The 26616-nt window shown below is 36.3% G+C and overlaps 1 protein-coding gene across 1 annotated transcript in view; it reads left to right on the forward strand.

The window, feature by feature from the left end:
- LOC139690627 (organic cation transporter protein) overlaps positions 1–26616 on the forward strand; it is a 113615-nt gene that overhangs the window by 85426 nt on the left and 1573 nt on the right. The window contains exons 2-9 of the mRNA XM_071588115.1: positions 2905–3016; positions 13237–13426; positions 14856–14959; positions 20003–20160; positions 21988–22156; positions 22882–23163; positions 24759–24973; positions 25622–25812. Coding sequence (XP_071444216.1) covers positions 2905–3016; positions 13237–13426; positions 14856–14959; positions 20003–20160; positions 21988–22156; positions 22882–23163; positions 24759–24973; positions 25622–25812 — 1421 coding nt within the window. The remainder of the gene's footprint in view (positions 1–2904; positions 3017–13236; positions 13427–14855; positions 14960–20002; positions 20161–21987; positions 22157–22881; positions 23164–24758; positions 24974–25621; positions 25813–26616) is intronic.

The following is a 26616-nucleotide window of genomic DNA, read 5'->3' on the forward strand; positions in this document are numbered from 1 at the left end:
TAAACGCAAAACTCTGGTGAATCCATGTTCATACAAAACTAGGTCTGAATCACGTTTTCAAACCTATTGTGCCTCATGATATGATAAAAATGTTAAAATCTCTAACTATGGTCACTTTTTGTCGATGGTATTTACGAATATAGTTTAAAGTTTTTCATAGTATTTACTGGAATATGCTCACATTTTGAGCATGATTAGTGGTGAATTACAAACAATATTGAGAAAAGCTCTCGTGATATCATTTTACAAAAGGGTTGATCATAATTTAATTCAAAATCATCGACCAATTTCATCATAGTGAAACGGTATTCAAAGTCCTACAAAAACTTATTAAAAATCGCTTAATTTGATTCCTCAACCTTATTGGCTGTTTTAGTGTTAACCAATAAGGGTTAGGATGCAGAAGATATTTTGATAAATTTCATAACTAAAATATGCGATGAATAAAATATAAGTAAATATACTGGTGGCTTATTTATTGATGTAGAAAAGGCATTTGCTACTTTGGATTATGGCATTTTAATTAGTAAATGCAGAATGCCGGAATATTACGTCCTCTAATTTGGTTCCAAAGTTTCTTACTGATCTGAACGTTCCCATCGCGTCACGGTGGGTAATAATTTTAGTCCTTTTAAATCAGTTTTAAAAGAGTACCAATTGGTTCTGTTCTAGGATCAATATTATTTCTCATCTGTATAAATATGTTGCGTAAGTTTAAATTCCATGGTGTTGTAACAGCCTTCGTAAATTATGTGACCTTGAGCTACAGTGTACTTAGCCTAAAATTTGTAAGAAATTATGTGCCAAGAGATCTATGTTTCTGACGCAAATGGTTTGACTTTATTTCCCTCAAGTTGAATGATAGAACTAAATTCATGTGTTTTAACATCGTCAATTGCTATGTTGTTATTTATTATGCAATTATTTTAACTTGCAATATGATGTCCCAGACTCTGAAACAAAACTACTGTGGCTGTCAAGTAATTAAACAGATTGAAAGTATAAAATATTGGGGGGGGGGGTCAGCTTTGATAAATACTTGAAATGGAATAATCGTATAAGAAATTTAATAAAGGTTTTAAGATATTGTGCATTGTATAATATGTATCCCGTATTTGAAAAAATATATGATGCATTAGTAGGCTCTAGATTATAATATGGTACGTATTATTTGTTGGGGAGGAACACATAAGAAATCCTTAAGCCCTGAATAGTATACTCGTACACCTACCACGTGTAATATTGTAGGAGAGGATAATGAGGATTATAACCGAGATAGATCGTTATGAGCACTCACATCCATTATTTGTTAACCTCAAAAGTCTCCCTCCATATTTTTGAAGTCTTGAAATTATTTAATATGCGAAGTGCCTGTTGTTTCTGAAAGTGATTTACAATTTACCCTGGAACTATAATATTCTGCTTCCCAAACCTAATCTTTTATTGCATGACAGAATCTTTATGTGCGTACATGAGATCAAAAGGCTATTCCGAATTAACGGTGGTATCCACTGTGCTACATCGTGAAGCTAATTCCTATAAGGAATTTTTTTGGAGTACAGATTTGATGGAATTCGAGATGCACTCTGAAGAAAACAGAGATAATAGGAATTTCGGTTTTGTTTGCCTGTTAGTTAACATACTTATGATGATTAAATAATGAAATTGGCTGATAACAGATTCTGGATAACTAAAGTGAGAAGATCGTAACTTTGATGTCAACAAACGATAAATTATCTGAAATTAAATGTCCAATGATGTGAAAGACTCCTTCCGCGTGGAAAGGAAAAGGTCGATGGCCCTAGTGGTCTAGAAAGTGACACAAAGACTTCCTTTCCTGATCCATGTGCCGGCGGCCACAATCTCTAATTCCCGGTAGCTGCACCCAGTGCGCATGAACCTATGCTTGAATTATCTTCCTTATGGTGATGACGAAACGAGTTTGTTTTCTATCTCACCCGCCCACTTTCTTTGCCTTTTTTGGGTTCCCCCGAACAACTTCCTCTCTTCGTCCACCACATCAAAAACTTAACTGAATGCCTTTCTTTCTGCCCCACTTATATTTTCCATTCTTCTCCGTACCCTCATTTTTACAGCCCCAAATCTACACTTATTACTATCTTGTTCCAAAAACCAGGCTTCAGATGCACAGTGTCTCACTCTCCATTTTAAAGTATTTGCTGGTAACACTTTATGGAGTCCATTCATTTTGCTGGGCTGATGTACGAACACTCGGCTATTATGCACCAACTTTTATTTGACCACGACCCGCGTGTCTACGTTAGGCGTCATCATCAGTTGATTTACGCACTGAAGTTTCAAAAATGCATACGCAATCAATGATGTGGGGGAAGATGCTTCGAGGAATGTGGTGAATGAGAGCATCAATGAGTTGTGAGTTGTTCCTAGGAATATGAGGGATGATGGAACGAAGTACGCTCATATCGCATCCAATAAGAAACCTCAACTTTGGTTTTGATGGATTAGCGCTTAAGTCAAAGTAAGCCCTGGAGCGTGCGAAATACACACGTTGGAGCAGGGGACCATCTTGGTAGTAATCGTCCGTTCTACTCTTTCGGCTTCCACTCCACCCACTCGTGGCCCTATGTGGTATTAGATTTTATTGTTAAATCGATAACCATTATATATCACTGTGTGGTTTAGCGTAAGCGTGACTGTTGAAGTAATCCACGGGTTCCGAGTCACTTAATTCACTTTCATATGTTAAATACGTACGTAATGCATTGTTTTCGATTGATTCATGCCTTTCAATTTACCCATTCTTGTCTCACTCGGGTCCAACTCGTAGTGTCGCTCATATTAACTTCTGTATTTTCTCGCTGCCCCTTTACCACTGACTCAATTTCGCTCAGCATTAATGAATTTGTTTTTCGATGTTTTCAGGCGAGTTCGGCCCGTACCAGATGAGGCAATTCGTCCTACTCCTCTTCGCCGGGGGAACGGCTGGCGTTCACATGCTCAGCCTTGTTTTCGTCGCCGCCACACCCGACCACAGGTGCGTCCCGCGATTCTCTACATTTTATTCGTTTCTTTTGGTTAGATGTAAGCTTGAGCTAATAAAGGGGTATGGATAAATCAGTACTCTCGTTGAATCAACCATTTGCATTCAACTTCTATGATTTCCTAATTTTTTTCTGGCTTACTACTGAAACCAGAAAATTGAATCTTCTGCTCCTGATCAACATAATCTTCATGTAGAGGTATATATATTTTTAATTATCGATACACAGATTCGATGGCCGCCGAGAACGGTACTGCAGGTTTCCCTTTTTCCCCCTGAAATGACTGATGGTTCATGGCCAAGGTTTCTTGTGTTGATTGCTACAAGAAGTTCGGCCTTCTTTGAACTGACGCACTCACAAACGAACATTGTCTATGTCCATAACACAACCACCGCACGCCACACTCGATTGACGATGGATTTCGATGGGTGTTGACGCAAGCAAGTGGGAAAAATGGTAAGGCTATTCTTGTACACTAAACGATGCCATTTGAAGTATTGGATATGTGTCTCAGTCTAGCTGAAGCTATATGAATCCTGAGAAAAGCACGACGTAGCTATGTCTTATATTCATGAGGAATGCCCGCGTATTTTAAAGTCCAACCACACCTTTGCACCTACTCCTAGTCCCGAGAAAAAAATATCGGTGACCTTAGAAGTTGGCGTATGCCTCGTACATTTACCGATTCGGTATTCACCGGTTTTGCCGCTGTACGGGTAAGATTGTTAAATTAAATGTCATATATATGTATGTATATATATGTAAATTTCTTCGAAATGGAACGCTCTTCGGCGACGCACAAATATATAAAAACACAGGTGTAGATTTTTAGAATATAGGGACACAAAGAAAGGACACTCACAATTTGTTATTTTACGTTTCGACAGCACGGCTGTCGTCTTCAGAAGCATTCTGAAGCATTCTGAAGACGACAGCCGTGCTGTCGAAACGTAAAATAACAAATTGTGAGTGTCCTTTCTTTGTGTCTCTATATTCTAAAAATCTACATCTGTGTTTTTATATATTTGTGTGTCGCCGAAGAGCGTTCCATTTCGAAGATATTATATATATATATATATATGTATGTATGTATATATATGTATATATATATATGTGTATATATATTTGTATATATATGTGTATATATATATATGTGTGTTTATATATATATAATATATAGCCTACTGACCGGGTCTACTGACCGTAGGGCCCGGGTTCGAGTCCCGAGAAAACCTCTCTGGGCACCCTCAGCTCCACCCAACCTACGTGATTTTCCGGGTACTAGATCTTCCTGGGAAACCCATATATATATATATAGAAGGAAGATCTAGTACCCATATATATATATATATATATATATATATATATATATATATATATATATATATATATATATATATATATATATATGGGTTTCCCAGGAAGATCTAGTACCCGGAAAATCACGTAGGTTGGGTGGAGCTGAGGGTGCCCAGAGAGGTTTTCTCGGGACTCGAACCCGGGCCCTATGGGCAGTAGGTCAACGCTCTACCCCTGACTACCGAGTCCCACTTTTTATATATATTTCATGTATGCATATATAAACTTTTTAGCAACATAATTAGTTTCGATTAATTTCGTCGTGCATCGACCTGTTCCTTCCCTCAAATCTTATATACATAAGACCTTTACCTATAGTGGTTACTTTTTTCGTGTATAAAAAAACCCTGCCCATGGACCACAATCTTGACATCGTCGAAGGGCTTGTGCATTCTATTTATTATTTATTTATTTTTATTTATTCAGTATAAGTCCGAAAACAGCACATTTTGGCCTTTACATCGAACTATTAACAACGATAACAATGGTCACATTTACAAACACCCAAGCCCTATATGGAGCGTAACTCACCCAGGCGGGAATCGAACCCGCGACCCTTGGAATGGCAGACGAGGACGGGGCCGGCCGGCATTCTGATGACCCATGTAGCTAAGCAATGATGATTGTTCATGGCTACTCATGCCAGGTAGGTCGAAGGGTAAGAGCTAGACGAAAGGTAGTCCGCGCGGAGTCTGTTCCTCAGTGAGGCGGCTGTATAGGCGTGGGGCGGTCATTTATGTGTTGTCACGTTGAAAAGTACTATTGAGGTATACAACTGGAAACCACCTCACTTATTTATCCCACTCACAGCAGTGTCGAACATTGATTTCAATAATAATGAGATATTTTCCCCCAAATTCATGAAATTTAGTCAAATTCTTTGAATTAATACTTTAATGGGTTATTAACTAATTCTGGCATAGAATGACGTAAGAAATGGAGTTAGTAAGAGAACGATTTACCGCAGAGGTGCTGCGTCTCGCTTGTTCTACGGACTGTTTTTGCTGAAATGAGATATTCATCCTGGTTATTCAATTATTATTATGATATATAATTTTAAAACATCGATAATAATAATTGTTTTTCTTGAAAATAGGAATGTCATACGGTATACCAGTCCTTTTGTTCGAAGTTTAAATCAAAATACTTGACTGCGTTGCACCTGCCTCAAGTCAGCGAGGGAGCAAGGCCACAATCGAGCGTGCCATCCGACGGTCAGCGCAACCGATTTGAAGTTGTCCCTGTAGCACATCATGTTGGAGGATGGAAATATTCCTGAAGAAATTTACGAAAGCTGGGTGTGCTTTGAACTGTCCCAAAGACAAGAGATACCGTACGCACCTCACGGGCAACGATCAATTCCCAATTGTTATCTTAACCTTTTGCTAATACAACAGCATTTAGAGTTTTTCACTCAATGGTGCGCGGATTTCGATGTAAAATGTTAAGGAAAGTTTATTCTGCTTTATTTTCGGTTAGATTCAAATTTAGCATTATTTACACGGTTGCTATCCATTAAACATCGTGGTGATATGTTCATTTCTTTTTAAAATTGAATCAATGTAAGATACATATAATTGAATGTATTTCTATATTCTCCCGTTTTCCGTCATTGTTTCCGATGGCAAACAGGGCTGCGGTTCCTCGGCTAAGAAACAGTTACTCATGCTAAAGCTACGTTCGATTGGTCCTCCACGCATAAATAGTAAGTTTATCTTTGATGAAATCAATAACGGCAGCTCATCAGTGAGGCCCGTAGGACACAAGAGATCAAAATAATGTAAATGTATCCATGGTAATTTGGTAGGTATGTAGAGGGTGGCAGCCGTGCAGAAAAGGGAAGTATCACGATGAGTTCGGGTTTTTGACCCTGGAGTTTCTTGATGGAAACGATATGACCTTAGAAAGAAGTAACGCCTGCCACAGGGTTCCTCTTAATGCTATGCTGTCTCTTCCCCAACTAAAAATGAGAGCAGATGACACGTGTGGGTTCTAATGGTGTGTATGGATGCCGGAACAAGTTCTTAGATGGCTTCCGAGGGCCAGGTGACTTCCACTGAGAAAATAAGAAGAAAAGCCTGTTAGGGGCAAGTTTATCTTTGTGGGCCACCTGTGTTCATTTGGAAGACTTAAGCGTGGGCATGGCAGGGGTCAAAATTTGGGATTTCGCGTCCACTTGTGGAGCCAGTTGTGATGGCCGACTGTCGTGCTTCTTCCCTGCACGCATGTAAACGTCGATCACGATTTTTATTCGGTGCACTGAGAGAATTGCAAGGGAGTATTGAACCTGTGCATTAAGGTAAATACGATGGAAAAAATCGTGGTAGAAGGCAATATGTCATCCACTGCTTACAAATTCATGTCAGGTGTTCAAGATGGGATATGACATTGCTAAGAAATTAGAATGGAATTCGCTCAACACAATGTGCCTAACACTTACGTATATCATGTGCGCACGTCTTATGTTGAAGATATAAGTGCGTTAACTTATGGGAGAAAATTAATTCACGCGATTACAGCTTCGAAAAATTAGGATTACCTTTTTCTTTAGACCCTTTTACGACTCGCCAACTTTCAAAAACAATAATTATTAAGAATTGAAGTACTTTTCGCGTGGATTGCCGTGGCATTCTTCTCCCGACCAGCTGCCTTCATAATAATATTCTTTTTGTATGTTGATAGCGTAGTCCTATATGTAATTATCAATTAAGTTCACGTTTAGTTTATGGTGATTCTAAAAATTCGCTCCAATTGCGACGGAGAGTTCGGAAAATAAAAAGTTGCACATTCTGTTGATATGAAAGTATATCCCTTTCTTTGCAAGTGTTATTGTCGCTTCTCCACGTAGTAGCCTTCTTCTGATTGCTAACTTATGATGAAATTGTGGATATCAACCCTTTCACGAAAGTTTCAAGTCTGCAAGAGTAGTAATTGACGTCGCCCACACACAGAGTACATATTAGTTGAGGCGAGGCAACGACTTCTGAGGGCATTCGCACCCTTAGAGACAGGCGGAAAATTGGCGGAGGTGGAGTAAGCAGTATATCAGGGAGTCAATAAGAGGTGGAGAGAAATGTGGGGTCGATGTTAGCCTGCTCATAGCAAAGGACGGCAAGAGATATGTTTATTCAATGTTAGATTCCGTTGAGCGTTGCATCCAAAGGTACAAGTAAGGGGTCTGCACTTGAAATGCTCCTCGCATGGCACCGTAGGATTCGATGTACCACTGAAGAATACGTCATCGACAGGATTTGAATCTGGGTTCTATACGTGAAAGGCCAATGTACTAAAAGACTCAATAATTGGATATCCCGGGGTAGGACTAATCTACCACTGACGTCACTAACAGGCACTCTTATTACGAAGGTTTCCCACGGTATGAGTGACGGTGGCAAGAAGGCAATGTTGAGCATATAAACCAACATTTAACCCGGTGAAAAAAGTTGGTGGCAAATATTTCACCATGAATAGATCAGACGCTATGAGACCATGACAATGGCAACGGGCACGTAATTTCAATCATGATAACAGTTTTTCAATACTGGCTGTTTTATTTGGGATCTGTGACACAACGTATCAACCAATATGATGCCCGCCAGTCAGAACGCTTTCTCTTAAATCACACAATTAGCTGAATGGCCACACTAATTCCGAGCTGATACACGAGCTACTTCAAGTCTTGATTGCGCAAATCTGGTCATTATCTTGCACTTGGTAAAATAGGAGTCATTCGACCGACTCTTCTGATTGGTCGCGCGCCTTTGCGAAACATCGCGTCCATCTAATGTAATCACTAATGGTCTCCATACGGTTATCATCTCTTAGAAATGTCATTAGTTAAGACAATAACGCGGGCGTCCATATTCTCTCCCACCAACTAGAAAGTAAATTGGTACAGGAACAAACGTGTGAAAAACTTAATCTGCTTGGAAGAAGAAAACTTGATCTGAACTGTGAGCCGACTTGTTTACATTGCCTAGATTCTTGTGCCTCCCAGTATTCCTAGTTCCCGTCGTGTTTTCCTGAAGTGCAATTTTTCAGTTTTTATTTGATTCCAAAAATACGTTAATCATTTTTTAACCGAACGGCTTCAGATTTATCATCCAGGTTTAATATTTAGTTGGTTGAGGCAAAAAAGTTAGTGAATTACCATATCTAGCCACGGATATGTAATCCATGTACATTCTTTATTGTGGATATTCATTGGACATCCTGTGGATATTTTGTGGCGTGGGTAGGCTATCAATTTGTGTTAAAACTCACTTAATCCTGTTTGAACACACCAAATTGTGGGGTTATAGTATCGAAACAACGCCATTTACGTGGTGAAGTTGGGTGCATTATTTAATTTCACAATTAAAATGTGTTTGCCGTAAATCAGAAGTGGTTGAATTGAATTTTTTTTACGAATGGTCATTACGCCTGTTAGGTAGGCAGACTCAAAATTCCGCAAGAATTTTACGGATCCGATGTCCGAAAAAGATGCTTGATGTTCCCAAAATCCTGTTGAGAGTATGGATTCCAATGTCCTCCATGAATGCCCCTAATCGGATATTTGATCCGCCACTCTTGTAAACTAAGAATTGCGCCAGGATTCTCGATAGGCTACGCCGCGTTGGACGAATGAACACGGATGCCGGTGGAGGTTGCATACATTCGAGGCGTTTGGAAGTGCGCTGCCTGAAAGCTTTGCGATCAGCGGTTGTGATCAGACTGCACCTTGGTGTCATTTCATGATTAACGAGAGTCTTGCCATTCTGTTTATTCTCATACTGCCAGAGACCGCCAACTCAGGCAAAATAGCCACATTGACGGTTGTAATTACGGCTGTACTTAATGAAGTTAGTGTTTAATCTTTACCATTAAATGTACTCTTACATTAAAAATTTTCACCGAAATGTGGATACCCAATTTCCGTATAGTTATGGAAAATTTGTATTTTTAGTTCCCTGAAAGCCATCGCCAAGGTGTGTGGCAGGGAGTGAATACACACCAGACCAATCTTGACCCGAATATTTTTACCCTTACCGCGGTCGGACGATGTTATCCTGATCCCTTATCGTTCGTGGAAAAATTACGTCTTAAATGTATCCGTTCTGCACTAAATCTCTCTAATTTTATTGACATGATCTCGCCTACCGCATTACGATGGGGGTATTAATACATATCCGAAATTACTGCTAAAGAAATATCCTTCCAATTGATGCAACAGATTCAATCTGTAATTTAACCTTCGCTCCGTGAGTGATGCCCAGCTTAGCTGATCTAATATTTTGGATACGCTACTAGGTTTATCATAAGAACGTTTTAAAAATCTAGCTCCTCTACGATTTTCAACGAACCGATTCGGCAATTGATCCAACTTCGTGAGTGTCCCATATACTTGCAGCATATTCTAAATGAGGCCTAACCAGCGATAGAAAACATTTGTCTTTGACATTTTCATCACTTTTACCCCGTAATTTTATTTATACTCCCATTTTTCATAAAGGCTTATTCTAAAATGTATTTCGATGTCATTGATTATTATATTTCTTAATGAGATTGTTGGAATAATGAACAGTGCACAGTTTGATATGAAATTTAAAAAAACATCATGAATAATAACCAAAATGTACTGTTTCCGGAAATGTCCGTAGAATGTATTTAGCCTAGCAAAATGTGATTAATGGAAATAACAGGTTAGTTCTTTGCGATTTGGGTAATACGTAACGTTTTGATAAAAGAACTAAAAAGAATTTTAGTAACCTTCAAGCTGAATATTTTAATAAAGATATGTTGGATTCAAGTGAATTTAATTTTATTTCTGAAATTAAGATTTGGAAGAACAGAATAGAACAGGGTGTTTTTGTTTATTTGAGTTCTAATTTTATTTTGAAATAAAAATATTTTCCATTTAGTAATTCATCATAAATGGTTTGCAACAAATTCAGAGTAGCTTCCTGTTCCTTTGAAACCTTATGAGAATATTCCATTATGCAGATAAATTCGTGGCATTTTACGTAAACTGGAATATTAAGATAAGTGCAGTTTTGTGGAATGAGATATTGATCATCAATCAGCGCACATAAATAGTTGATGGTACCTGCGATCTAAGGGAAAATGTAAGGATAATAACAAAATTGTAGAAGTCATTTTAATTTTAATGGAGCTTTTTCTCAAATATATACCATCATAAAATATTTGGCCATTCACAAAATGGTTAAATTTGAAGTCTATGGTCGGTTACTCGGCAGTTAAGGTTTTCTGTGAAGATGTTAATTAGGTATTGTTGAAATAGTCTGGAATTTGATGTCAATTTTAGAAAGTGGAGAAATAAAAGGGAATGGGCCATCTCTTTAAATCTCAGAACTAAAACGAAAAAAATCCATTATATGATTCAATCATCTTCTTTCAACTATAATTTACAAATTATTGGTCACGAATTTTTTTATAATAAACCAGATTTTGTGCCAACAATGTTCCGTTAATAAATTCAATTAAAAATTATGATTAGGATGATAAGCAATCCTGTGGATTACATAGTAAATGAAGTATTCCAAGAAAACAGTTTTAAAATATTTTTTAACAAATTTCTCAATGCTGTTGAATCTTCTAGTATATTTCTATACATGTCATTGAAATATTAATCTCTGATTTTTGCTTATAATTTTGAATCAATTTTTAGATTCAGTAATTAACAAGCTCATTGTAAAACACAATACAGTGGAACTTGATACTACGAGCGTAATCCGTTCCGCGATCTTTCTCGTCAAGCGAAACTCGTTTAGTGAAACAACTTTTTACATATAAATTAATTTAAAATACGATAATGCGTCAAATACAGAAAAAAAACTTATGTACAAAGTTTATTCAAAGAAAACTATGCACACATATTTTAGGATCGTGGATCACGTTGTCCTTTTCTTCTATCGCGGAATTAATCAACCAGGAATGCGAACCCGCTTTGTAAAAGCAAAAAAGGAATCGAAATAAATTGTTAATTTTTCATGATAATTACCAGATTCCTTTTTACTAGAAATCTGTCTAGAGACATTTGTTTTCGCCTGCGCTTCAAAATTTGGTAAAAATGAGTCTTAGAATGATCGCTAAATACATTTATGGCGCGCATCGCCACTGCCTTATTAGGGCGATGCCTCGTATGCATAGTACGATGCAAAGGTTCCCCGTGACCTGTACATCTCATTTAATCTGCTGTTTTGGACTTACCACTTCTTGGAGGTTCGCGGAGTTTCTGTATGGTAAACAAGCAGGGGTTTGATTTTCAAATCATCGCTCGAGTTTGTAAGATGGCCTTTTATTGCCTTGTGATTTGGCAATGCATTCCCTTGTACTGATATGTGCTTAAATATACGTTCGCTTTACCATCTTCTTCCCGAAGAGAACCGTCTCGCCAGAGTTAAAAGCACGTTGCGACTGGTAACCCTCAGAATCTACTAGCTTCTTGAAGTCACCGATGAAGTTCTCTACCGCCTTTGACTCAGAGATCGCTGCTTCACCATGCCTCACAACGCCATGAATGACGGTTTTTCTCGTTAACCTCTCGAACCACGCACGGCTCCCCTTAAATACTTGTTAGGCCTTTAATGATCCTGGCATCATATTAACGAGGTCAGCGAAAAACACTTTCCCATTCTCACAAATTAAATTCTCGTTAATAGTGTCGGTATGCAATTGCTTTTCGTTTATGCATATGAGTAGCAACCTTTCAACATCATTGAGAATAAGCAACCGTTGCGTAGATACTCTTGTCGCTCTCTTGTCTTGTCATTTGAATTGTCTATCTCCTTAGTCTTGTCCGTGTTCTTGAAGAAAAGGTCAATCGTTGATGTCGACCGATTGTTGATGTGCGACCTAGATCAGCCACGCTCAAACTTTGTTTCCGATTTCAATGTTTTTATTTTTCATTTCCACTGGTTTTTTTATTCTCTTATGGCTTTCTTGCGGCTTTTTCATCGGGGTCATTTTTAAAACTATGCACAAAATATTATTAAACTTAGCACCAAAAATTACAAATAATATGTTTGAAAACAAGTTTGGAAAAGTGATCAGCGACGCTAAGATCCTAGCGGAAAGAGTGCTAGAGACAAACTGCTTTAGTAGGTGAATGAGTGCGGACATTTTCCTCTCAGCGTCAGTCGTTATGCGAAAAGTCGTTCATTAAGCCAGTCGATTTCGGGACCAATATTTTTGCTCGTTAAGCGAAGTACTCGGTGTGCGGGTTACAGACTTCATTACAAGAATTTAAAGCATGTGAAAATTTTATTCTTGAAGTTCTCTGACAATAATTAGATCAGATATCAACTGCATTTGAAATTGATTCATAAGGATGCAGTATGCAGTAGCACTTACATTTACCATTTCAATAAAGAAATAAATCAAATAAGCATTATGTACCGGCAGTTTGATGTTAGGAGTACTCGTTATATTGCCAAAACTATTGATGATCCAAACCAAAGATAAAATGAATAGTTAAATATTAGTCACCCATTTCGGAAAATATTTAGGATATCCTCCATTTGTTATAGTTTCATGCACGTGTATACATGAAACCTGTACATACAAAGTAAGCTTTATGTGTAGCTTGCTAGTTATTTTATTGGTCTTTAGTTATTTTTTTCTAATTAGGCTTTTCAAAATAAAATAATATTTATAGTTTTATTACTTGGCCCATTGTATGCAGCTCCTTACATTTAATTATTAATGTAGATCCTCAGTGATTCATAGATGAACATTGTTAATAAATAGTGAAATCATAAACAAGAAAGCCTGTCAATATCAAAATTTGGTGATAGCATTATTTGATATGTTATTTTCCTCTAATTTTGCTTTCGTGAATTATTTTTTTCAATAGGTGCCTTATTCCAGATATTGAAAATAAAACAACAGCATTATTTAATTCTTCTGAAGCTGCAGACTACATTCCTAGAACAGAATCTGGCGGTATGGATATGTGCCACTACTATGGACCGAATGAAACTCTCCTTACCTGTAATGATTGGGTGTATGATAAAACATATCACGTCTCCTCCAGAGCTATTGAGGTGGGTATATGAAATAATCTTTAATGTAAGTTAGAAAATTAATCTGCTATGCCATTGTTTTTCATCAGCTATGGTATTAATATTATTATTGTATATGTGCATTCTGGTCCAAGCAGTTGAATGAGATTTTCCATTGTAATTGGATGACGTGATCACCTCTATTTTATTAAGAAATCATCTTCATCATAAGTTTACAGCCTTAGGGTTTGGTTGTAGTCCTCCAAGCTATTCTATTCTTCTCTATTCTCTTCATTCCTTAGTGCACTTTGATTGGTGCCTTCTATCAATAGCCTTTTATAATTCATTCTTGGTATTCCACCCTATTTTTTTGTTCTTCTATGGTTCCTTCCATTTTGATCTTGGGTGGAATATTATGTTTCAGAATGTGCCCACCTGATTTTCCTCTCTCTTCTTCTTATCTATGTCTTCCCTAGATTTCTCTCTTCTCCCACTCTATGGATAACTTTTACATAGGTCACTAAATGGTGTCTCAATTTATATTCTGTGGTGGCATATTTTTATTTCATCCAGTTTCATATCTCTAATTTTGTTATGGCCCATGTGTCATGGCAATATGAACTTATTTTCATGATCCATTTCCTTATTTGATTGATGCAATTCTTTTTTCGAGTAGCAAGCCTTCACATAGGTTATTCGGATTACTATCTCCCTCTTGCTTGTACGTACAATCTCAGGTGATTTCACTTCTTAAGTGATATAATCCTTCCACTTTTTTATTTGTCTGCTTCCCTATTTTGTAGTCGAAAACTCAAGAGGTCGTGGATTACTGCTTTATCGGTAATCATGCAGGCCTTTCTTTTTCCATTCCATATCACATTAACCCAGCCATTGAAGTAATTATTGCTATGGTTGGAATGAAAATATTTTCAAATGGAATTTTATTGAGATAGTTGAGAGAAAAGGCAGGATAAGATACACAAAACACTGAATATTCAAAACTTTCCAATTTGATTCAGTTCAATTATTTAAAATTTTAAAATATTATTTTATCATTTTTTAGGCTTGTAAAGATATGGATAAAGTACCCTCCACTTAACCTCAATTCTTTTTGGACCATGAAAGTTTTCTTGCTGTAAAATAAAAATGTTTTTACTAAATGTGAACATGTTGCACCAAGTCACTTACTCCCTCCTAAGGGAAATCAATTTTTTCCATCCATTTCATAACTTTTAAAACTTAAATCCAAAGCTTCCGGAGGAAAAAGCTTTCTAATTGTATTTAATGGACTATACATTTTACTCTGTGATTCATTCATTTTGACAATGTACTAAAAATGCATATTTTAATCAGTACATTAAAAATTTGTTGTGAAACATGCTAAGAGAGGAACTGAATTTACAGAAAGTCTTTTAATTAATCCAATAAGAGCCATTAAAAGGTCAAAACAACATATTTCCTTTTTTATCAGTGGGACTTCGTTTGCTCAAGAAGATGGATGGGTGCTGTGGCACAGTCAGCGTATATGTTTGGTGTGTTTACAGGAGCTGTGGTGCTAGGAAGCTTAGCTGACCGGCAAGTACTAAAATCTACATTATAATTAAAAACTTCTTTCAGATACTATAGCTCATGCATAATGAGTTATTGATGAATCCCATGAGAGGTTTTCGGTCACTTTTCCAACTCTTTCAGCCTCTTACAACTCACTTTAGTACTCTGCAGATCCCCTCTTTCATCGTTCTTGTTCAAGTTATTACAGTACTTGAGTTATTTTTATTGGTAATCTAATGGTTAAGGTAGGCTTAGAATTGATACATTTGAGGGTGCTCCCAGAAGTACCGGATCCAACTAAGAAAACGCAAAAATTTTGGAATAAAATGTATTTATTCTTCAAGATAATCTCCTGTCAGCTCTATCCACTTTTCCCAGAGATGTTCAATAATTTCGATACCCTTTTATAATAAGAACTGTCTTGCTCCTCAAAATAGCCATTAACTGCTGACATCACTTCTTCACGGTTGGAAAATCTTTGACCACCGAGCCATTTTTTCAAGTTTGCAAACAGAAAATAATGCGAGGGGACTAAATCTCGCAAATAGGGTACATGAGGTAGCAATTCAAACTTAAATTCATGAATTTTGGCCATTGCGATAACGGATTTGTGAGCTGGTGCATTGTCTTGATAAAACAACACTTTCTTGTTAGCCAAATGCAGCCGCTTTTGCTTGATTTCTTCTCTCAAATATTGCAATAAGTTCACATAATACTCGATAGGTAGTTGATAGTTTTTCCTTTTCAAGATAGTCAATGGAAATTATCCCACGTGCATCCCAAAAAACCGACGCCGTGACCTTGCCTGCAGATGAAACGGTTTTCACCTTCTTTGGAGACGGTTCTCCCTTTTAAATCCATTTCTTTTATTGTTCTTTTGCCTCCAGTGTGAAGTAGGGGACCCATGTCTCATCTATGATTATAAAATGGTGCAAAAATTCTGCTCTGTTGCTGTGAAACTTTGCTTAACACTCAATTGAAACATCTTCATGACACTGGTTTTGCTTAAGTGTGAGCCCATCTTGCACACAGCCTTCTCATATCCAAATTTTAAGTTTTTATGCAATGTACCGCACGTTTTGAAATGCCTACCATGTCTGCTAGCTCGCATTCTTTCAGTTGACGATAATCCAGTATCACTTAGTGGATTTTATTCCCCGTTTCTGGAGTCGTCACCTCATTTGGTCAACCAATGCGATGGAGCAGGCTGACCCAGAGTAGAATCCTGCTCAGCTTTTATATTGGTTGGGCTGAGGCCTTTCAAATAAAAGTATTGTATCACATAAGGATGACCAATTTTTTCCATTTTCATAAATTTACTGAAAACGTTCACTATTGATGGCTACCAAACAAATACTAAACAATGTAGTGTCTTTAAACTTGAAACATGTGCTTTATAGATTGCATGCTTTCTAATGGAGTGATATTTTTCAAACAACTACCACCATCTCTAGGTCAGGCCGGGTACTTATGGGAACACCCTCGTACTATATAACGTTACAATAATACATCCTTGCCTCTCTTAAGAAAACACATCCTGACATTTGACACTGCCATAAATGCCTCTTCAGTTCCATATAGCATTCCAAGTCCTAATGCTAGCTAGTTCGGCCCTCTCCTGTGCTACTGTTGGTTTTGCTTTACATGGATTTTGTGAGATTACGACCATGGATACCTTGCCCCTCCCACTGATGGGCAGGACATACTGCTCAGCGGGCAGAATTCCATAGCTGCCAGGATTTATATCTGTTTCTACCATCGTTTCTTGGGATAATTAATTGAGGTGATTGCCTTTCTTAATAGTGTTTTTAACGTGACAGCATCACTCAAATGGCCACCCCACTGGGGTCAGATGCCTTTGCAGCCACCTCACTGCAGAATAGATGCTTCATAGACTACCTTTCACCTGGCTCCTATCCTTCAACCTATCTGACATGGGTGACCCTACCAGGAGCAATAATTACCATTGCTCCCACATGCACAGCTCAAGGGGCCATCAGAATGTGCAAGCCCTGGCACCACATCAAGGTTGTACTCCATGGAGAGGGTTTAATTGCATAAATTTTGAAAATGTAATTCATTTCGTCTTGAAAACAATGATTTCCACTTGTGCTATTAACAGTAAAGCCTACATTTTATGCTGCTGGTTGTGCAGAATTGGTCACCATTCTCCCTTTCTCATTGGATACCTTGCCATGTCATCCCTGCCATCTTCACTTAATGGTTTTCTTTTCCTTGATGGATCTTTCATTTCTCTGCTTAGTTTCATTATCTTTCCCTCTAATTTTTCATTTGTTCACATACTCATTCTCTTTCATTTTTCTCATGCACTCATTTTCTTTCATTTTTCTGTCTATAAGCACTCAGTGCGTGTGGCCAAACCATATAAAGTTAATTACGCTGTTCTATTTATGAAATGAACTTTCTATGGATTTATGAAAATTGAATGAAATGGAAATAAATTGCTATACAGCCCCATAACTTAAAAATCCGAAGCAATATATAGGCCTCCATTTTGATTGGTAATTTGGAATTCATGAAAAAAATCCCCTGTATTTCCATGAACATCATCCTCTCAAATATTCATGAATATATTGAAGAAATCAAAAGACATAAGGATCTGAGAAATAAATTATTGAACAGTTATATATCATACTACTTATATCTAGATTCGGGCTTTATTGGAATGAAGTAAATTCTACTTACATGCCTCTTGAAAACTGCCACTTTGCTTCTTAAACCTTTTCCATTGGATTTTGTTTTTAACCTAGATTGTTAAGGAATGTTAATTTGCCAATAATCAATCTTTCAGTACTGCACCTGAGCAAATAGGGCTGAGAATATTCTCTTGTATTCAGTTCAGTATTTGACCACGAGAAAGCACCACAGAGAAAACTAAGTAATTTCAGGGGACTTTAGTTAGTCTTTAAAGTCACATAGCAGTTGACAAATTTTCACAAGATGTAAAGAAAAGTCTGTTGTTACTCTCGAGTTTGCCTAAAGTAATTATAATCAATGTTGGTTCATGCTGAAAAATGTCAAAATAAAACTTTTTAAATCCACATAAAAAATAAACTTAAATACAACCCAGGTTTCACTGTGGTGTAGCATTATCAGGCCCAAATTATGCCTGAAATGATTAATTGGTTTATGCTGTATACAGGTTCAACTTATCAAATGAAAGAAGTCACATCAAACTTCTGGCCGATTGTCATTTCCATTGATTACGAATCCACGTCATCACAGTTTCATTTGTCATCATGCACTCCCTTAAATGAGAATACCCCTTTCAAAATTTGTAAAATGCTAGATTATTTGTAGTTTTAATAAGTAAGGTTTATCAACAATTGTACCCATTTAAGGGTGAACTGGGATTTCTTAATGACTAAGCAGAGCCTTTGTGCTGCCCTAAGCCTCAATCCTCCCCCACCATACCTAGTACTTCCTTATTTTTTTCCTTTGAGTCCACTTCACCTTTTCCACTTCTTCACCCTCGCATTTCCGAAGCCACCAATCCTTTGCCTTTCACCTTGCTTCAATGACCATGCTTCCACACCATACAAAGCCATGCTCTGTATCACAGGATTAATGTGCCTTTCTAAAAAATGTATGTACATATAAATGTATGTTATTCTAAGGGTTGAAAACCGCAGACCCTAGATCAGGGGTGGATGCAAACTCGATTTTCAGGGGCTAGCCATTTTGACCAAAATGTTGGGGGGATGAGGGGATGGAGAGAAGACTTAAGTCAGCAAGAATTGAAATGTAAAAGTTTAATTATCATCAAATTTATTTTTTCTTTGGTGTTTGGCAAATTTTGGCAATTTCAAACAAATTATTGGAACCAAATAAAAGAAATAACATATTACAGAAGTTGCTTGCATAGTGCCATGGCTATTTTACCTTCCCCCTTAATCTGCCTCTGCCATATATAAGAAATAATCCCTTTTAGAGAAAGTATAATTTTCATTGCAGTCAATAAAGAGGCAGTGTAGTTAATTAAACAGAGCAACTGAATGGTCATTCAATAATAAAAAGTAATCTCTTTCAAATTTTCAATTGAGACAGATAGATTTTTCACTTTAATTTGTGTTTTTGCTTCTCATCACTTGTAATTTGTGTTTCATTCATTGATATCTTAACCTTAAACTGAAATAAGACTGGGTACGATACCAAAAAGCACCTCTTATCAGTAATATTGTTAATACTTCAAGATAGTAGGTTCCTCATATGTATTTGTACTATCCAGACCTAAAAGCAAAATTTTCTGGGTGATGATACTCATTAGAATCTCTAATTCATTTGGTGCAAACTTTGCACATCCCATCCCTTTTATTAATGGTTAGTATATTTTTATAGCCATAATATTTATCAATTTCAATGCTAATTTATTCTTTTATTGTTTGTCTTCCTTTCTCCTATTGCATTGTACTTAGCCATGTTGTATTTAAAAGGAGTTCCCCCTATTAAATTTTTTGGAAAGCTAAGCAGAAATTTCAAAATTTGTAACACTTGCCTGTGAATCAATAATAAAGCGGTGTAGTAATAAAATGTAATTGTAGCATTCAATTTTAGCAGTTAAACGTTTTCTTTCTCAAATTCTTTGTATGAATGTTTTTTTCCCAACCTTAAGCATGAGCAGTTAAGTGTTTGTCTACATCATATTTTGAGTTGAAAAATTGAGTATAAAAATTGATTTCAAATAAAAATGAAGAATTGGAGGTATACGACTGCTCCTTATATCAATGATAAGTGTAACTCACTTGTAGGCAATAACTTGGCGGAATAATATCACAAAAGATATTCTTATTGGTTTTATTTCTTTAAAACAATGCATTTTTCACATTAAAAGTTTGCTTACATCACATGACTGGTTTTGAAAGTTATTGTCATCATCTAATGATTAACTAGAGGGGGAGGGAAGATAGTATAGAAACTTTCATATGAGTATATAATATTTAATATTGCATGGAAAATGCATAAAAAGCAATGTGGTGGGGTTGTCATTTTAGCCATTTGTCCTGCTTAATACTCATTCTCACTTTATTCCTTTTATTTTTAAGACAGATATGGCAGGAAAAAGATATTTTATATCTCGGCTGTGTTGCAACTTCTGTTGGGTGTAGGAGTTGCATTTGTCCCTGAATATTACTCCTTCCTTTTCATCCGATATCTATTTGGAATATTTGGTTCTGCTGGTTCTTATATTACTGGATTTGTCATAAGTGAGTATATCATTATTATTATTATTGGTAATCCACAGGTTAAGGTAGGGTTTAGATGGACACAAGCATCCAGGCTGTACAATTTCCAAAGTTATTCATGATGATAAATTAAAATACACAGTGAATTTCCATGCTTCATTAATTCCACTGACATTGGTTGGGGGGCTGTGTCTTTACAAAAATTTCATAAAAGGGGAGCAGTCATCTGACACCATAATGGTGCGCAATGCTGTTACCATGGTCAGTTAAGCGAATGAAATGCAAAAATCTACTGAGTGGTTTTAATTTATCATAGTGAATGTAAAATGCTTGATACCATTCCTTATAGATTCCTTATCACCATCTTCCTTCCTCTTAAAGTTCTTTTTAATGTTTCCAAAAGGTGATCATTCCGATAGACATATCAGATTTATGGTAAATATTGAACGCTCATTGATTATTTGTTTATCTTAATCTAGTGAATTGAGGCTCGTGTTTGCTCTTAGTGATTATGAAAATGTATATGTATGTATTAATTGGTTGTCCATTCTGTTTGGGGATGTATTGATGATTTGAATATACATATTGCTGATAATGAAATACCATCTTGGTGCAAAAGATGTACATGTACAAAAGGTGTCTAGGTGCTATGCTCACGACTCTTGACCATCATATTGGTCAAGAGTTGTGAGAATTGATTTTCTATGTCTATCAGGGTTTTTAAAAAGGAATTTATGAAATAAATTTTAAATTGGTAGTTATATTTTTGAATATAATGATATCCACCTGACTTCTTCTTTGATCACAAACCTAAGCTCTAACTTCATTCTTCAACATAACCTCTTTTGTGGGGACAACAGGTCACCTCCTTTCCTGGTGTGTACAATTGTTGAACTCTCCCTCCCTCTCCCACAATTTCAACACAGGGTTGAGCGAACCAATTATAAATAGGTATACAGGAGCTGTGTAAGTTCTGTGATTGCGATTTCTGGTCATAATATGTAATGGCTTAAAGCATATTGGAAATATTAATGTCAATGCTAAATTACTTTTTTAACAAAAATAATGCCATCCCATTACTGTACTATATTCTATTTTGCCATGATAGGTAGTGTTTATTTTTATTATGCTAATGAGTAACTTACTTCATGTCCCCCATTAAAATTTATAATGCCTAATTTCACAAAGATTGCAATTTTTAGGTAACTACGTCGGGACAAAACAGCTGACTTTGGAAGATTAACTATAATGATGTTGAATGTCCATTAAGGATGTAGATGACAGGAAATCCAGACCTCCCTGAGTATACTTTATGACCAGACTTGTTCATCTCCTATTGCTGGATCTTGGTATACTATATGTATTTGGATTAAAACTGTATGACGAAGTCATTTTATTTTTATCAAAATAGATTTGTTTACTATAGTAAGTAATTAATTAACAAAAGGCAATTCATTAAGGAAATAGTCGGCATCTTATAAGTTTAAAGGTATGGGCTGTTCTCTTTATTTGACTTTCAACCAGACAAAAAATTCTTTGAATTGTGAGTATCAGTAGTTTCAAACCTAGAATGAAACAAAGGTCAAACTAATTTTCCTCTTGATTACCATCCCATACCCTTCCTGATTTTACAGGGATTTGATTTTCTTTATATCCACATTCTCATTGGTTTTAATGTTTTAGGTTAACAAAGAAAATCATAAGGTTCAAAATTTTTAAGTTATTGAATAAACTACAGGGATAAGCAGGAGAGCAGGTCTCCTTAACCTTTTCTCCCAGAAACCATAAAATATCTTGAGTATTTGAAAACTTTTGTCTCGATTGCTCTACTATCTATGTGTTTTGCAGCCATGGAGCTGGTTGGACCTTCCAAAAGGACAATCTGTGGAATATCATTCCAAGCAGCATTTGCAGTGGGTGTAATGCTGGTAGCTTTCTGGGGATTCCTCATCCCTGACAGGCAGCTCCTTCAGATTGTGTATGGACTTCACAGCCTTTTACTTATCGGTCATTGGTGGTAAGTTTATATTCCTCTTAAATGCTAGTATTCTGACCTCCTTGAAAAACATGTTGTAATTTTAATCAGTGATTGGCACAGTACCTTTTCTATATAAGTTATAAATTTAGGATATGGAATCACTTTAATTTTTATATAATACATTTTTTGAAAGATTCAGAGGTTTTAAATCCAAATTATCCTAATACTGGGTGAAGGGAGAATTTTTTTGTATCAGACAATTAGCCCATTTTTTAACAATTTAGATGAACTCAGGTTAAGATTGATATTATATTACACACATTGATGATTTTGATGTCATCTATATTTTGGTCTTATACATTTTCAGAATACTATTGACATAGATACTGCTGACAGTATACCCATGCAAATAATGATACCTTTATTTATTGAGTCAATGATGAAACTTTACAGAATGGTGTCCACTGTGAATCAATGCTTAGTATTCGCAAGGAGTCAATTGAGCCATTGAAATTTACAAGCTCAATAAAGGTTGCCTATGTAGGTGATGTTGACATTGGTATTACTGGTATCATTGGTGGTATCTGTGTGTGTGTGTGTATATATATATATGTGTGTGTGTGTGTATATATATATATATATATATATATGTAAATTTATTTATTTATATACATCCCTCTTTTATGTTCAAAAACATGATGACATTTTTTTGGTGAAGTGCAATTTTAATTTTTAATCAGTTGGTGAAAACTCTTAACATGCAGGCTCATTGATGAGTCACCGCGATGGCTGTGGAGTCAAGGTCGGACAAGAGAAGCAGTAGCAGTTGTGGAGAAGGCACTACACATGAATCAAGGGAAACGTGAATCAGATGAAGCCCCGCTAGATGTTGCTCACTATGTCTCCAAGGGCAGGGTGGTGGATGACAGGAATATGAGCCTGGCTCCCAATGGAAGACCAGCAGGGGCAAGCTCAGGAGGAGGAATTTTGGATCTCTTCAGGACACCCAACCTCTGCAAGAAAACGCTGAATGTTTCCCTCAACTGGTAACCAATACATTTAAATAGTTTTAATACTAAATGTATGTAACCATATCATTATCTCCTCCAGTTTGAAGGTTGCTTTAATGAATGTCTAATCTCATCATGTGCCTAGTTCTGCAGCATGTGAAGTTCATAAATTTCAAGTAGTGGGGTCAGTTTCTTCCCCTTCATTAGTTGGAGTTTCTCAATATGTACTCAGAACACAGCATAGGCCTAGATATTGCAACGCACATGAACCACCTGGTTTTAAACAAGGTTCCTACAGTCAATAGACAGCTCTAATTACTAGACTTATTACACACTATTGACCATAAATATGGTTTGAGTTCGAAATAGTTGCAACTCAAAACTCTTTATTTTGTATTTATTATTTGCACTCGTCCAAAATATTCTCATGTTGCATAAATTATCTCACCCAAGAAGACATAAGGCAATGTGGATTCTCTGGAAACAAATCTAAGAGTGGTCAGCAGAAATGCATTTCCAAGTATTATGTAATGTGATATTGATGCTGATGGAAACTAAGCACAAATGTTGAGAACCAGATCTTTTAGGGAAGCTAAAGGTAGTATCAACAAAGTAGAAACACATAAAAATGCTTCTGAAATGTGCAATTTTTGCACACCATTGGGTTTAACACTAGGTGAGCTTTGCTCTCTCCCATAAAACTGACCTCACTCTTGTTTATGATTTGATTTCTGTGCATGTGTAAACAATTGGTTATTCATTTGCAGAATGAATGTGAAAAAATAGCTCAATGTATTTGCAAGTGAATAATGTTGGGTTACCGTGTAATCTTTCCTGCTTGTACAGATGAAACAATTCATTTAACTTTTGTTCCTTGGTGGAGAATCATTGAGTGATAACCTTTGATTCACAAAGGCTGTTCATGATGGTTGTCTTAAATGTAGCATTAGTTAGAGTTTAAAGTGAACATATTGACAAAGACCTACATTTTGATATTAACATCTGACTTTCTTAACCTGATTTCCCCTCGTTTCTCCTTTATGAGAGCACACTACAGCCAGTAAGTCAATATTCATCTAATATGGTATGCCTGGTATAAGGCTCAATGCTTTCTTGTCCTACTCCTTAAATGGTTGAGTTATGATTACAGTCTATGCTTGGAATTTGCGGCTTATAGTAATTATAGTAAGTCAATAAAAACTTGCAAAACTGAATAGATGGAATAATAATCCAAGTAACTTCCTGAAATTCATTTCATTTTTCTAAATGTTAACCCTGTACATTCAAATACTTATCCCATCTTTTTACAACTACTTGATAGCCAGTGGCAAAGAAGGCTTTAGTTTGCTGTCACAGCCAGCTAGAAACCTCTATGGCCCATGGCATCATCATTTTCAAAACGTCGGCCACCCAAATGATTGTTTAGGGGCCTGAATAGATGAAACTCACTGGGAGCTAAGTCGTGAATAGACAGTTGTTGTGCCAAGCATTCCCTATGAAATATTTGTAACAGCTCCTGTGTTTGTCTTGATGATGTTTGTGACATATCTATGGACTTACCCTTGTATATATCTATGCTTTACAAATTTCATTGCATAGCTCTTAACAACCTTATTTTCTGGATCTTCTAGGTTTGCCAATAGTATTGTATACTATGGACTTTCATTGAACACTGGAAAGCTATTTGGCAATCCATTCCTACTCCTCTTCTTAGTTGGTCTTGTGGAGTGGCCCAGTTACATGACAACTGTGTACCTAATGGATCGTACTGGAAGGCGTCCCTTAATAAGTGCTCTTATGGTGCTTGGTGGCATATCTTGCATAACAGCTGCTTACATTCCACAAGGTATATCATTTTATTATGGTTTGATTGTGTTCATTGCTCTAATCCTTTCACCTTGCCAAATCAATTCTGTCAACATAACTACTCATCAATAATATTGTGCCTTGTTTTTCAAACTCCAAATTTAAAGCTTATTTAAATTTGATCTCATGGAAAATATTGCTCTTGGTAAATGAATGATAGGATTTTCCCATTTTATGCATATTAGAAAACTCTGCCTATAGATAAATAACCCTTGGAATCTTTATTTTGATCTAAATGTCAGAAAATCAGGGGGTTTAAGATAAGCATTTTTCCTGACAGGGTATTTTCTTGCTTCTATTTTAATGGATTTTTTCAATCGTCAATATCATCCGTATGATATTTCCAAATATCTGAGACAATTGTATTTAACTTGAAATAAAGCAACATTTTTCTCAAAATAGATTTGTTTTGCTTGTGAATTTTTCAACTATAAAATTCTTGCTTGATTCAAAGGTCCTGTACATTGATGAACCTTGACTTAATGAATATTGATTAATATTTAAAAAAGAATGAGAAGCCAAGCATACTGAAGTGGGTAGAAAATAAAGCTTTGAAAAATTATTGACCATAAATATTTTTGTTTCCAATTCTTAAGACTCATACTAATTATACATTTTTTGAATACAGATACAACTGCTGGTAGTGTTTCAGCGACTACCATTGTGATGATAGGAAAATTCCTCATTGCTGGATCATTTGCAATCATTTACAACTACACTGCAGAGCTTTTCCCAACTGTAGTTCGGAACACAGCCATTGGAGTGGGTAGTATGTTTGCACGTTTAAGTGGAGCATTGACACCATTGATTTCTCTCTTAGTAAGTATTTTTTTTTACTCTTATATTTATCTGTATTCTGTGTCAAATATATCACGTTCTGCAAAAGGTGACTTCATTGCCATTATTTAAAACATTGTGTGTGTACACAAATGCCTTTCATTTAACATTTGATTTATCCTATAGAAAATGTAAGGAGTATTTTAAAAGAGCTTAAGGGTTGTATCAAACACATGAATTTCTAAATGGCTTCAGAATGATTAATTGTCCTTGGGCTAGTTTCCCATTATTGCACATTATTTGCAAAGGCATTCTCTCAATTTGTCTGGCTTCCCCTGGGGCCTGAGTCGCTTTATAGCTGAGCCCAACTAACTTGAGCTCATATGTAAACTACAATGTAATTGATTCTTCCTTGATATCCACCCATTCTCATTTGGTAAAAACATCATTTTGATGTCTTTAAAAGTGAGATTATTGAATTACAAACATACTTGGCTTTTTATTGTAAAATCTAACTTGAGATGCCACTAGGAATTGAAGTGTCGTTTTAAAAATTGGAATAATTGCCAGCAGTTTCATTTTCATCAGTAAAAAGCGAAATTAATAATTTATTCAATTTTTGAGTTGAGTTCAACTTTGGTTTTATTTTGAACAAAGGGCGCCCTAATATTCAAAGAGTATTTAATGGACATTGCTGCGGAAATGCTCTTCTGGGCATGATTTAAAGTGCAGCATATTGATGTGCATAAATGCTTGTGAATGGAATGCCGCAAACATGAGTGAGTTTATAGATATTTTTTGGAAATTTATCATTTCATCAAGTCATGTGAGGAGAAATTCTAGCAG

Source organism: Hetaerina americana, unplaced genomic scaffold (genome assembly GCF_022747635.1).
Source record: "Hetaerina americana unplaced genomic scaffold, ioHetAmer1.1.p SCAF_1, whole genome shotgun sequence".
NCBI classification, from domain to species: Eukaryota; Metazoa; Arthropoda; class Insecta; order Odonata; family Calopterygidae; genus Hetaerina; species Hetaerina americana.